The following is a 15,343-nucleotide window of genomic DNA, read 5'->3' on the forward strand; positions in this document are numbered from 1 at the left end:
TGCTTTTCGTCCAGGTTTTTTTTTTTCAGTGCATGGCAACCACGTGGAAGAAGAGCGTGAGACATTACGCCGACAGGAGCTTGTCCCTGGGGTTTTGGTGGTTTGAGCAGATTTGACCACTCCTCCTCCTCCTCCTCCTCCTCCAAGCTTCTGCCTCCATCTCCTCACCTTGTATCCATGATGTCACCCTTCAGTTCTTCAGGGGTGCCCGCGAGTGGCAGGACTGAGTTTGGATTGAGATCTTTGATTTACGGCTCAGTTCTGTCATTGCAGGCAATTTTTACCCAATGCCCGTGTCTTGACTTTGGTGTAACCATCCGTCACCTTTATACACCTTTGTGAATGGGGCTGCAACACACTCATCCTGGAGTGCCGCTGCCCAAAGTCCTTCATCTCCCCTCCGGGCGGTTAGCCGTGCTCATGGTAAACTTGTTTTCGCTGTCTCATTCCTGCAGAGACGGCGCCTCGATGATTTTAACAAACTGACGGACGATTGTGCATCTAACACTGGTTTTTACAACCACTGTGAACGATCATCCAAACTGCAATTTTTAGGAACACCAGAATTACTCTTCGCGGTTCCTGCATGATCTCTGTAGTGCATGAGATAAGTAAATTACATTATATAAATGGACTGTATTCAACCATCGTACTCTGCTTATCATATCAGATTTGGTCTGGGCATAAAAGATTCCCTCTGTTGCCCCATTGTTTCTTTGTTAACTCTACCATGATCTTCATCCTCATGTTGCAGTGACCCTTGCTTGTCTCTAATAATTTAATGAGTAGCCTTGTCAACACGTTACCACAGACCATCACACAGTGGACGTAGTCGGATATTTACATGAAAACAAGTCTTCTTCTTTTGTTGCTGTGGCTGGAAAATGTTTTCAGTCTCAGAGCAGAACGGAAACACAGATCATTCTTGAAAAAGACCATTTAGTGGTTCGGGAAACTCTCCATTTCTTTTCTTGTGTGTGCACGCTTTAATTCACCAAAAGCCTCTAAAAGCTCTTTTCCGAAGCCGGGATAATTAAGCAGCGGATAATATGATGTGAAATGTTGAAATATTTTAAGGGATTAGAGTCAAATTACACCAACAAATCAAAACGGTTAAATGTTTCATTTTGGACAGGTGTTCAAAGTGCTGTTATTATTTGTGGAAACTCTGCCTTTTGGCTTTTTTCATCACTGCTAATTGGGAGGTGAGAAAGCTGGATACTAATAGGACAGTGTTCACTTCCCACACTGAGACTAAGAAGTGGTGATTTTAATGAACTCCTGCTTTTTAAAGGAGGTGACGACGGGTATTTTAAAATAACTCCCATTGCAGTAGAGGGAGTCCAATTACAATACACTCTGGTGTCTTCACTATTACTCGGAGGCAAAGTCTCCGATTGTGTGAACCACCGTCTTTGGAGCCTTTTATCTCCGCACACTGGAGAAGGTATCCGGGGACCTTCTGAGGAGAGTAGTGCTGAGCGCTGCTTAAACGTACGCAGAGATTAATTTCATATTCACTTGAAATTATGACTGTGACCTTGACAACAGCTAACGTTTAGCCTCAGCTCAGACGGGAGCTTTAATCATCGCAGTGCAGACGCAGAGGAGGCTTTTGCCAACGGTAAACCGGTGTTTTCCAAAGCTTAACTCTGAACACACGACATGTCTTTGAACGAGTCAAGGGGACAAAGTGCGGTGAAAGATGAGCCAGGTCGTTTTGAACTAAAGAAGGCTTATTGATACAGTTGCATAGGCCTGATGTCTAAATGGTATTATTAAAAAATGAATATGAATTTCGATTAATTGAATTACTTTTTCTTTTTTTTTGCCCTGCATGTTTCTTGACAGCGTTTCTTCTTCTTCTTGAAAAATGTCAACAACTAATTGGTGAATTGCCACTACATTTGATACAGATGTTCTTTTCTACTCAGATGAGGTGAACTACGGGCTGCGGTGATACCCTGACTTTTCCTTCAGGGCCACTGTGAGATGAATACATGTGGCTTTCTCATTGAAATAATTTGAAGACTAATCGACATGTTGTCGATCATCTAGCGCCATCGTCATGTCCGGGTCATCGGGGACGTCACATTCACACGGATCCTTCCTGCTGTGTTTCCTGAATTTTTTCAGAGGAAGATGTGCATCACAAAAGTGCAGGTTTTTTCATTCCTGTTTCTAAGAAAGTCCATCAGCCTACTCGCAGGCTACATTAGGCCACATTTGTCGGTCCACTTTGCACAGGCGAGCACACATACAGATTTACAATTACTGTACTGAAAGTGTGCAGTTCAAGTGCTGCCCTTGGCCCTTACAGTGCAAAGAAGCCTTCTCGGATAATCGCGTGTATATTTTGCTGAACGTTCACAGCTCGCGTTCAACAGTAAGGTTAAGAGCGTGCGTTCATTCATGACCGAGCTTTATCATTTCTGTCATTACTTTTTCATTTTCAGGCAGCCAGAGCAGCAGCGTCAACCGTCGGAGCGTCGACGAGCACCAATCTCAGCCACCCTGCTGTCCCATTCTTCTACATCTCTCTATGTGCGTTTCCAGACAATGGTAAGCTGAAGGCAGGGCCCAATAACACCCACACACGCGCACGCACACGCACACACATACACACACACGCATGAGCGCGCACACACACGCACGCACACACACACACCTCCCACGTCCTGCAGACAGCAGTCTGTACCCTCTCACTCCCTTGTTTGCTGTGTTGGAGCATTTTTTTTTCTTCTTTTCTCTGAGAAAGGGGTAAACAGTCCCATCAATAAAGTGTTTTCCCGCTGTCTGCCCCCCCACTGCTTCCAGATTATTAGACAGGACTACAGCACAGGTCTCACTATAAATCCTGTCATCACTTCCCTCACTGGCTTTCCTCTTCATTCGTCTTCTTTCTTTCACCACAGACACTCCTCCCCACTCTTACGCGACTTCCTCTCCCACTAAGTTTCAGAATGTAAGACTTCTCACAAGCATGCAAATGCAACTCATACACATAATACTTTTATATGTAATATACAATTTTTGACCGTCACAGCATCGGTCACAGGTGTCTGCCAATTCCACCTGAAGTCTAAATTTGCTGGGATGGGAGCCATGTTTTATTCTCCGTGAGCTGAGAACCGGGGTCAGGTGTTAGGATAAGTGACGATAAATAAGCTTGAAATATGTGTGCAGGAGTCTAACATTTATGAAAATGTTATTTGATGTACTGCTGTGCTGTCGAGTGAACCTGCTGTGTGTTGGAAAAAAGAAATCTAGGACGGTTAAAGTGGGGCCAAGACACACCGGCCGATTATTAAGAGAGACAAATGCAAGAGCTTGTGGAAATATAAAATATAAAATTAAATTTATATCAAATGGTGATATAGGGTGAGGAGTAAATGGCACGAAATCTTTAAAGAACAAAATAGTGTTTGTTAATATATATATATATATATATGAAATATTTTCAGCTTGTCTAATTTTCATAACAAAGATTTTGATTTAAAAATCAGCACCACAAATCACTTCATTCTGTCCCAATGTCCCCGAAGACTGGAGAAAAGAATGTTTTCATCTTCGTCGTTCATTTCTGCTCTTCTTACTTTTGCAGTGAGACAATAAGACATCATCCTGAAAAGGGGCAGAACATAAATTCTGCATGGAGGGAGACAAAAAAGGAATCCTCCCCTTCCCTCCGTGTACACCTTCCTGATAAAAACACCAAATCATTTCATTAACGCGTTATAACCAGTATGTTAAATAGACTATACACTTATCTCATGAAGTGCTTCTATATTGCTTTGTAATAAGGAATCATAATAAATTACATTTTTATCCATGCAAAAGCTATAGTATCACTGTCCACGTGCAGCGAGAAGAGTTCTATTTTATTTACTGGCCTACTTATCTCAGCTCACACGAGCATAGCTGCCACTACTTGGACAGTCCCCATGGCCACTGACCCATTTGCCAGACAAGCCAACCTTCAAAATTCTCAAATTTTGTACATCACATAAGTCATGCTTAAAATCTGGTCCCTAATACTTTCCCCTTTCTCCTCTGCTGCACGCCACCACCTAATTCCCCCTCTTCTCGTTTCCCACGCACATCCCTCTCCCATATTTCCCTGGTGCAAGGTGGGTGTCCCGCTGAACATGAGCTCCTGGCCGAGGTCTGACACATCATCCTGCTGCACCCAGGACGGACACACTGCCAGTTCCATTTCCGACACAAGCTCCTGCAATATTCATGCTTCTTAATTAGGCAGCGAAGCAGCAGCTTATACGAATGAGACATTTAGCAGATCGGGGCTTTGGATGTTACTTTCAACATGACTTTGCCGCAGCATACAAAAGCAAACATGATGAGACATGGCACTCGGACAGAGGCTGGGAAGGATGCAGTATTTTAAGCAACAAGTAATGGTAATATTTTGATCCTGTTGGTACACACGAGTATAGTGTGCTCACGAAACGTCGGTGCACACTCTGATATCAAACAGAGCATTACAGTAGATACACACATACACACCTGACTGAGTGTTTGCTCTGTGAACATGCTGCCAAGTCAGAAAATTATTTGACATGGTCTAAAAATTCTGTATGAATTATTTTTTCTCTCTCTCTGTCTCTTTGAAATTATGCAATTTGTGTGTTGTTTTAACATTAACAAAATACAACAGACCGGATTGTTTTAGTTTTTTTTTCTCTGTCACATATTTTACTGATCTGGATAGACCTGGGATGGAAATGCAGATCAATTACTTAGAGAGGTTATTCTTCATATTTCAAATATTGTTTAATTGTTTAATTTAATTAATTTAAATTAAAAGGATGCTGTTGAAATTATTTAATAACAAATAATCTGTTTCAATTTTTTTCACTTACTTTTCATACAATACCTGCAATTAGTGGTTATTATGGATTATTATAGTGTATTCTTATATATATAATAATAATAATTATTATTATTATAATATATTAGAGAAATACTTCTAATACTTCTGTCTTTTAATGTCTTCTTTTGCCTGGACTACAGTTCAAATCTGAACAACCAATGGTGTAGTATTATATATTTTACTTAAATAAAATGTGTGTGTGTTTGTTTGTGTTTGCAGCAGTTTGATGTTGTCAAAGCAATAGAGATATTTTATACCGTGGGTCAGTTAACCTATATAATATAATAGTCACATGTTTTGTTCGTACAGTCTTAATCAGAGACTGTGAAATAAATTAAGTGCACGTGCAAAGAAAAATGTTTACCATTGTGTAGTGAAGTATAAAGTACGAGTTTCTTAAAATAGTACTGCAGTATAAGAATAGCACTTGAGTAAATAAGCTCTTAATTTCAACCTTGTCAAAACAAACTCAGTTAGAAAATATCTGACACAGAGAAATCTTTGTGAAAGAATTGATATATTAAAATATTAAAATAATATAAATAAATAATCAATGGTGGAGGATAATTGATGTTTTCCAGTTTGATATATAGTAATAGGTTTAGCAATTATTGTTCATTATGGATGTGCACGTACTAACAATTTAAACTTGGTTATAATCAGTTCTGTAAAGTCTACGTTTTTCCGCTTATTTCTTTATTTGTTAACATAGTTGACAAAAGGTTAAAAACTACCTGCAAATTTTGTATTTTCAGAGCCAACAATTCCAAGTTCCTCTGTGAGCTAAAGCTCTATATTTTTCTCTTTTAGGTCGGAAAAAGAAAGGGCAGCGTGCTGTACCTGCTGGAACAGGAGCCCTGCGCCTCTGACATGGCAGCATATGCATGTTTGGATCAGCCTGGTGACAGGCCCAACATCCACTGCATGGGCTCCGGTAGATTCCTCTCTTCCTCGAGTCAAGTGGTGGGTCAAAAAGGATAAAACTATTCTTTTCCTGTTCTCTGATGCAATGCTAATATGCAGCCTGTCAGTACCGAGGTGGCAAGGCCCTCAGGGAGGGTTTTGCACTAAACTTATTCTTGTCTGTAGAAAGATCAGGGAGGGTAATCTCTGCCTCTGCTATCCAGGACTGTTCTGCTGTGTAATTCAGTCTTTATCCTAAATCCGGAGAGAGAAAGACAGCAGAGAAAGGCTGAGGGAGAATCTTTTTTTGAAGACCTCTGAGGTATGAAACCAAAAAAGTGTAAATTGCACAAGTGGCATGATTGCAGAGTGCCAAGCGCACTGATGAGGGGCCACTTTTAGGTCCTAAATACATATTCAGAATGTTCTTTTTATAATGACAATTAGTCCCACAAAGCAATGCTCAAACAGCATCATATTTTAGCAGTTTTTGTCATTCAGAAACGCAGGCATTGGATGATCCCTTCAAAGACTACACACTGCGGACCAAGGTCACATCGATATCACACGGACTACACCAGAGTGCCGGGGTATTGAACCGGTCCTGTTGGTTTTGAGGTAAAGCATCAGCATCTGTCAAAGCATCCAATTTGTTTTATTTTCGTTACAAAAATCCACTTTTCAATGAAACCGCTCAAAAGCTATGATACTTTGAAACTTATTCATGTCTTATTACAGAGCACATGGGTTGAATCAATTTAATTAATCAACTCTTGTGGGAGAGAAAATTGAAAAACCAACGTTTAATTTCATAGGTCTCTATTTTCAAGGGAGTCTTCCCCGTCTCTAAAGCCCTCACACTATTACTTGTCATGTAAAAAGCAATTACAATCAGTGCTCGGATGAAATGTGTCATCAGAGAATCCATTAACAATGTCCTCAGACCTCAATATTTACAGTCACCACCCTACTTTCAGTCGCAACACTGACTTTTATGAGTTGTGAAGGGCGATTAAAAGGCACTCGTCTCATCGTCGGATCTGTTGTGTTCCGAGGTCTATTTGAGGCAATTATGATTCCACAAAGGTATTTATTGCAGTGCTGTTGTCTCGCAGTAAATTATATGAGTGTTCCTGTTGTGTCCGAGCCTTTGTCACCCAGAAAAACTAATTTGCCCATATATTAGTTATTTTAATGAAACTACTGCTACTATAGCTGCGTTGGTACAATAAAAAATAAAAGGTCTTTAAAATTTGGTGAAAGGAAAATAAGATGGATTGTTGGGAGTGTTTTTCTCAATGTAAGGCAAAGATAACCATTGAAATAGAATTTAAGCGTGTTTAGCCTATTCAACGCCCAAAATGACGACCCCCCCAATAGGTCGTCATTTTGGGAAATACACTAGGGCTTTGTTTAGACTGCAGGCAAATCAGATAAGTTTCTCACATCAGATGTTTGGGATAGACTGCCTGCTCTGTTCTCTGGAATTGATCAGATTGAAGTTGTGTGTCCAGACAACAGCAACCTACCGCATGGTTTGCTCCAGTGAAGATACAGGCCTCCGTGGCCGCGTAGCCGCCGTCACTCAGGAGCGGGCGTCGCCGCTGTGTCATGTCGAGAGTGACACAAACCAGACTCAAGTCCACGGCATCTGGACCGAGATACGATCGAGAAATCACATTTCAAACTTTTCATCTGCAAAATTTGCATTTCATGTGGTCTTTTGCAATCAAGAAAGATCTGGATACGCCAAAAAAAACAAGAGTATCTGAGCCAGCAGCACCACTTCTGTCTCTACACTATGAAGGTGCAGCCAGCCAATTATCTTCGCTTAACGAAACAGCTTGCTAGATAAAACTGCCGCTCTCCTCCTTAAAAGCTCTCTAGTTAACATGTTGTATTGCCTGGCAACCTCACAGTGATGACAAGACTCCAGGAATTTAAAATGCAGTATTCAAATATAGCCCCATTTAGTCTGTTTGTGTTTACATTGTGAGACGTTGACACCATTCGAATTATGCCAAATTAGCAATAAGATGTTCATGTTTGCGAAGCACATTTCCATTAACAGGCAAGTACCACTGTAATACTTTCATTCTGAAAAAGATATTTAAAACGTAAAGACTTTCAGGAGAGATGTGGGGTATAAGGAGAGTCAGAAAACACTCATTGATAAGTTGATAGGGTTAGCAAAACCATAAACCAACCTCAAACTGTCCAATGGTGTGAAAGTTATTCAAATACTCTGAATGTAAAGATAAAAGAGCAGAACAAATGTTTTGAACTAATTAAAAGCGGAATACAATAGAAACAGGCTAAATTGGATTTGAAGAGTGCCTCCATGCTGCCAGCAGATCAGATGGTGCAGCTGTAACTATGGCATTCATGCTGTACAGTATTCCTCCAGCTTTATAGTGAAGCAGAGTTAATTCCTTTCACAGTCACAGAGGCTTAGTCGAAAGCAATCTAAAATGATCAAGTGGATCCCACGGAAGATCCCTGCTGTCTTTGAAATCCATAAACTTTTTTTTTTGTGTGTTTCATCTGGAGTTTGGCCCTTTCACACTGCTTTATCCATAATTGAAGCACATAAATAATTGTACAGACAGAAAGAGAGATTACAATGAATAATTCTGGTTCAGATGTGAAGCTGTTTCGTGTTGTCCCCATTGATGTTGTCATGTGAAAATGAATAAATGGATGTTTGGGGGGAGCTGCTCCGGTGTACTGAATGAGGAATGCAGTTGGCTTTTTTTTTTGTCTGTGTTCTCTGTCCGCCAGACGTTCGGTTGCCTCCCAAATACAAAACACGACGCTGAGCAAAACTTGACAACTAATAGATTGCAGGTAGCAGTTAAGACATTTTCACACAATTTCAGCCGTGCTCGACAGAGGTTCACACTATCTGTTTCTTGCCTGTCTCTCTTCCACCTAATCCTTTGGTGGGCAAGGATCATATCTTCACTTTCTTTGTGCACTGAGCATTTGGATCTTATTAAATTTGAAAGGTTTGCAGGTCCTGTAATCTTCAGCAAATATTGTTACACATGCATGTCAAAGGGAAATATAATGATAGATAAAGAGATTCTGGAAATGTAATTAGCTTCATGGAAAGCTTTTTTACATGAATTCATTTTTTTTTTATACAGCATTTCTTTTCATTTGGTTCACTTGGTTTTGTTGAACTCCCGTATTATCCCCATGTTGTTGTGACATATTTTAAGTTAAAAGTAAGGTTGAACATGACAGCATACCACTGTAGAAAAGGTGAGAACAAAGGACAAAAATACTAGACATAAAAAAATAAAAGAGGTTTACATTAGTTTTCATACAGTAATATTTTTTTTAAAGAAATTAATTTTTATTTCATAAGAGGTGGTCTGCAATTTAGCCCAGAGCTCTTTTATCTCAGCTTCTCATCACACGTTCCAAAATTCATTATCGTCTACATGAGCTCTACAATGATGTGCTGTTTTTGGAGAAAGTGAGTGTGAAATTTGGTGTCTTAGCACAATCTTACACAATCCGCGTTGGGTGAATATTTGCACACAAATCTTTTTAGACACTCAACCAGTAAGTTCGTCAGCAAGTCATGGCAATGTGGTCATACCTGAGTCTCACTGGTCCCACATAGCACATTGTCAATGAGTCAAGCAGCTGGTACAGCACAAAAGCACCAGCAAAATAATTGTAATGTCATGTAGTGTAACATTCTCCACTATTTACAAGGTAACCTAAAATTACTTCTTACTGAATATTTGAATATAGCAGCTGAGAAATTAAAATTTCCAGAGGATTTGATGAAATGCCTTCTGACCAACTGGACCATTGATTCCCACCAAGGGGTAATTGTACCCCAGGGGGCACGTCTGATGTTTCCAGGGGGTACATGATCAGAGTGTTATATATATAATTATATATATATATATATATATATATATATGTAGCTCTGCCTCCGTCCACCCCTCAGCCGCTCGCCTGCAGCTCCGGCTCATCAAACACAAAAACTTCTGCTTACCTGGCAAATGGCAAATGGTATATGACTAATTCAGGCATACATATTTATTGAAGATTGATTGATATCAGAAAGCTAATTTGTTTAAATAGTAACATTTTCAGAAACCCACAATATTACAAAAGTTGTTGAGCAGCTGCCGGTTCTTTTTCTTCGAAGATTTCGATCCAGAGTGTTTTTTAGTTTGGGGACACAACTTTCTACAACGGTGACTTAAGCTGACTGATGTTCATCGCAGATGACAAAAGTGCGTGTTATCTGTAGAAAATGTGCCTGTAAAATTTGTAAAATTGCATCCTCATGGTCTTTATTTATAGCCCCTTGGAGGGTGGTTTAAACTTGTTGTTTAAATGTTGTTCTTCTCATTCCTTTTACAATGAAGATTGGTGGTTTTCTCAGGACAACAATCACCGTGGAGACACAATAGTCAGATAGACACAAGGTTGTTTTTTTTATAATAAAATGTTTATTTTTACCTTTGTATTATTTTCTGTATACAAGAATGTGTAACAAAAGCCAAATAAGCAATCCATTTCAGTCTTTTAAAAAATGGTAAGGCATGTCTGCTTGTATAACCATCAACTCCAGTTCCCCCACAAACACTCTAAACAGCGTGCACTGACGGCTCCAAAAATCGTAATGTGCTCCTTAGTTATCGGATTTTGCAAATTTTACCACACTCACGGCATACAGTAGGTTTTAGCAAAGTGCAACAAATGATAAACATCCAAATGTAAAAGACCTTGCATGACACGTTTTCTTCTAAACATTCTGTAAAAAAAACCCTCCGCCAACTACAATTTGACTTTTTTTTTTTTCAGCTTTTCAAATGCCAGATAATTAATAAAACCTAAAAACGAGGCTCAGAAAAAATGAAGTTCAGCATTGAGGAAGTCTGACCAGGGTAACGTAGGTCGTTAGGAGAGAGATGAATACACAGGCAGTGGAAAACCTACCTCTCGTTGTAATTGGAGAAGGCTGTAATGATACCAGCTCTCTGGAAATATTTGACCTTCTCCGTTCCATCCTCTACTATATTTCAGGAATACCAGGAAAGATATCCTCACTCAGTCCAAACTCTTATTGTTGCAATCACAGAGCTTGCAGAGGCTTTTCTCTTTTCTCAGGTGCATTTGACCTTAGTTTTGTCTGAAGAGGCTGAAGAAGTTTCAACACTCTCACACACGTAGTCTTTAAGCTTCGCTGAGGAGGCAGCAGTGCCAATGCTGAAGTCACATGTCTACCTCCCTGCCTGGTTATCAAACACACTCTGTACCGATTGTACTGACTCACTTCCATCCCTCACGAGAAACATCTGCCTCCACAATAGTTTTTAATACTTGCAAATTTAATTAATATGGCTGTTTGGCTTAGGCGATATGTAACCCACGTCAGCTCTTTTCTCTTCCTGTTGTACACTGTATATTCATGTCATTTACCAATTATAGAATCACCAAAGCACAAAGACCATCTGGATGTAACTCTGTTTCTGCACAACTGAGTCTAGATTTAGGAAACAACATGACACCCCACCCGACGTCGAAAAAAAAGTGCGGACAAAACACTTGGTGTTACATTCTGTATCGAGTGAGAAATGTAAACATCCAAAGCTACAATTGAATCATCAGTCTGAACTTCATGAGCTCCAATGGCCGCATTTGTTACCCCTTCATCCTAACCAGGATATCTGCTGCTGCACCTCGGGCCTGACGGCTAGTTACTTTAAGGATAATTTGATTTTTAAATTATTCAATAATTGATTCAATATTCAGTACATTATAAACGGTCACCGCCGGATGTCAGTTCTCTCTAACTACCACCCATGTGACTCATCTGTGTGAGTGTGCTGCAGCGGATCAGATAGTTTCACCTCTCCTCAACACAGTTGGCTGGTGGGCTCTCTGCGCTCATGTCCAGATATTAGATTACACACAAGCAACGCAACACATCCAAGAGGAAAAGCAAGATAAGAGTGTAACTCATCTACGGCCTGCATAAGCAGTTGAGTAAACACTATCCGAGAGATTGAAAGGAGGGTAAACTGTGTTTATGTGTGTGTTTAGTTTTCATTGCTCCCCTGGTTCTGTCTCACACAGGCGTTTGACCTAGAAAAGGCTCCACAGGCCTGCTCAGTCACCCCTGCAGCACGCACTGAAATTTGCATGTACTTTCTTTCGGCCAATCAGAATGCATTGACCGACCCACATCTTTAAAAAAGGGGGGGGAGGGGGGGGGGGTGGTCTCCCACTGGTGACAATTTCTCTGTGGATAATGTTCTTGGGAGTCATCTGTAAATTTTCCTAGCTGTTTTCTTAGTTTGCTATAAGCTACCTGGACAGTATGTCGTTCAAATAATTTCTTCATTATCTAATTACTGCTGAACTGGTGACCACCTTGCTAGATACTGATTCATAATTCGATAAGTGACATTATACGGGTTGTGTTTCTACTTGTCAACAACCGTTTCTGGTCAAATTTTTCACCCAAAACCACACATTTTAAGACAAATTGAGCAAATGAAAAAGCTACTTAATGCATTTCCATCTACTAATGTCATGTAAAAAAGAGCTGTTGGGCACATTGAGATGAAGAGCTGACATCACTAGATCTCCACTCCTGTGCCACGAAACTTTAGCAGAAGAAGAGAGCACGATTCATTCACAATCAAAAAAAGCATCAGTCAAAAGTGGGAAACCATCAAGAAAATATGATGGAAATATGCCATTTAAGTTTTGTATTAATTTGAGTAATGTTACAATCTCCTATCAGTCTGTAAAGATAACATGTTTCACTCTGCTGCCATTTTTCGGCTTCATCCTTTATGAACGTGATTGCGATTCGTCAATTCTGTTTCCTTTACTATGTTCTTATCTAAACATAATCTTTCATCTCCGCTAAGAGTAAAAACATTTTTGTCTTCTTCCAGCACTTACATTTCTAAAATAAGTGGATGGAACCAGCCTGCCCCGGTGCTGTTTTACTAAATTGGACAGTTTGATGTCGGAGGACCTTTCGTTGTTCAGTTCAATTTTTACACAGTCCTGTCTTTCTACACAATTAGGGCGTATCACATCAGTGATTTCATTTAATAACGATGTTCTTGGTGGGAAGCTGCTGGTCACCTTTTCCCCAAGCGGTTTCTGCTGGGAGTGGGGTGACAGAGGTCACTTGCTCTGCAATGGGATTCCTGTGGTGCCTGGTGTCTCTCTTGTGGTCGCTCTCATGAGCCCGCTGAGGAGCGGTTCCCCTCATGGGTCTGTCTGTGAGGACTGCCATGACGCTACCACAGACTTTGGCAATGCAGATATCTGTCAACTCTAGTTGTCTGAACATTTTAAGCGCCCACATAAGGACCACAGTTCACCTGCGCCTTTTTTTTTTTTCTTTAGATGTTTTTTTCAGAACTTGGTAAGGAGCGCGTAGCTTGATGCTTTTTCACTCTTCCCTCATGCTGGCATCCGTGAGGGAAAACGTGTGTCAAGTGCCATCTTTAGTATGCAAAGTGAAATGCCTGGTCTCTTTTAAGATGCTCACATCAGCTGGTAATGCATCATAGCAGTGGGGTGTGGGTAGGGTCCCTGTTGAGACAAGAGACGTACTTATTGGCTTACTTATGTGAAATTATTTCAGGCGCCTTGGTGTTGCTTGTGACAACTTTGGAGCCTACACACACACTCCAGCATGGGGGGGGGGGGCTGCCTCAAAGGCCCTCTTTCATGTAACAGTGAACATCTCTGTAACCTGCCCTTTATGTATTGCCAGCATTGTGTTGTGCTGGTGGAGCGCAAGCTATTTGGCTTTGCTCCCTACGCCTCTAGAGCCCGTTCGAGGTCAAACCCCATAGGAGATAAAATGAAGGTTATGAATAGTAACACTAATTCTAAGAGCACAGTCAGAGGCCCCCTAACCTTGGCACCCTGCTTCTTTTCCAGTTGGTTTGAACATGACCACTTATACAACCTGTTGCCTGCAGGGGTGGTGGGTCTGTTCTCATTAACCAGAACATGGACATTAGCCAGAACATGCAAATTTCAGGGTGACTTAAAGACGGCTGGAGTCTTAAAGAGGGCTACGGTTACCATTGGTAACCTCCCATATATGTATGAGCAAGTAATGCAAAACGTAGGAAATAAAACATAATCGTAAATAATGAAAGTATGCCGACGATTTAAAGATAAATGAAAAATTAATTTGCAAATACCTAACATTATCAATATAATCTGAGTCCTCTGAGAAATAATAGAGGAATTGTTTGGGCGTATGTAAAATATCCAAACAAAAGGACGGAAATAACTGAGCTGTAGGATAGTGGCTTTCTGTTGCGGCGAAAACTTTTCATTTGACGGTGAGCAAGTCACTTCTAAAATCACAATAATGCATTTATAAAAATGTAGCCATTAACTAAACCAGGAAGGTTACATTACAGTACAATGCAGTAAAATGCATACTGTAACTGTTTAAGTACAATACAATCAGTTAAACAATCTGAAAATATAGATCTTCTTTTTCTATGGGGTGGATGTTTAATGTAGCTTTATAAACTTATGAAGCCAACAAAAATAATCTGTGCAAAGTAGTTCTCTTAGTGCAGTACATTAGCACTTTCTTAGAGAGGTTTTAATCAAATGTGCAACTATAAAGTGGCTGTAAGAAAAACTGCTGCTTCCTGAAGCTGCACTGATATGACCGAACGGGAAACCAGGTGAACTGCCAACTCTCAATCCTGTACCAACCAATCCAAAACTGTGTAGCCTGCATTCAAGAAAAAAAGAAAAGTTTACATCATTTCCATGCATACACACATTAAGACTCGATCCTTTTTGTCTGAGGGAAAGAAGACTAATAGGACAAAATGGGTGTCTTGTTTTCACAACTTCAGCGTACTAAGAAAAAGAAAAATAGATTCCCTTTCATCTGAAAAAATCCTTGACAGAGCCATCTCAAGATGGTGTCACTTTCTAAAAGAGAAGCACGTTTTTGAAAATCCACTTTAGAATAATGACAATACACCACATATTCTTTTTTCTTTTTTTTTCAGAGATGAGAAAGCTGGTTCAGTGATGGCACCAAGCATTCTTTGGGAGACGAGCAGGATGCAGCACTGCGCTCACACCCAGTCCTACCGTACAGTGAGCCGTTCTCGACAGGTTTCCAGGAGGTTCTACATGTCCAGTGAGGGAACAGCAGTAGAACTTGCTGTTAAACATACTGTGTGCAACAGCATACAAGTCAGTGATGAGGCCACGCTCGTGTATTATCTCCATCGAGTCTGCATCGCCCAAAGTGGGAGAGTGAGGGCAGCCATCACCAGCAGTAGGGAGGGTCCATGGGAAAGTGACTTGCCTGCGGCGGCTGCAGCTGCACGTTCATCGCTCCTGTCAGCTCCGATCACAGGAGCCTCTGTTCCAACGAATACAAACTCTGTTGTGCAGCCGTCGGAGCAGCCACTGCCACTGCCAGAGCTACTGCCCTCGTCACCTGGGGCAACAAAATCACATAAATTAAACTCCACATAAAAAATAACATCGTCACCA

The 15,343-nt window shown here is 40.6% G+C and overlaps 1 protein-coding gene across 3 annotated transcripts in view; it reads right to left on the reverse strand.

The window, feature by feature from the left end:
• Window positions 1-10,252: 10,252 nt before the first annotated feature.
• The window catches only part of gpc6a (glypican 6a), a 140,588-nt gene continuing 135,497 nt past the window's right edge, over window positions 10,253-15,343 (reverse strand). For all 3 annotated transcript variants that reach the window (XM_035628093.2, XM_035628091.2, XM_035628092.2), the window contains one exon: window positions 10,253-15,287. In XM_035628093.2, coding sequence (XP_035483986.2) covers window positions 15,064-15,287 — 224 coding nt within the window. In that variant the 3' untranslated portion in view covers window positions 10,253-15,063. The remainder of the gene's footprint in view (window positions 15,288-15,343) is intronic.

The sequence above is a fragment of the Scophthalmus maximus genome, chromosome 4 (assembly GCF_022379125.1).
Source record: "Scophthalmus maximus strain ysfricsl-2021 chromosome 4, ASM2237912v1, whole genome shotgun sequence".
NCBI lineage: Eukaryota > Metazoa > Chordata > Actinopteri > Pleuronectiformes > Scophthalmidae > Scophthalmus > Scophthalmus maximus.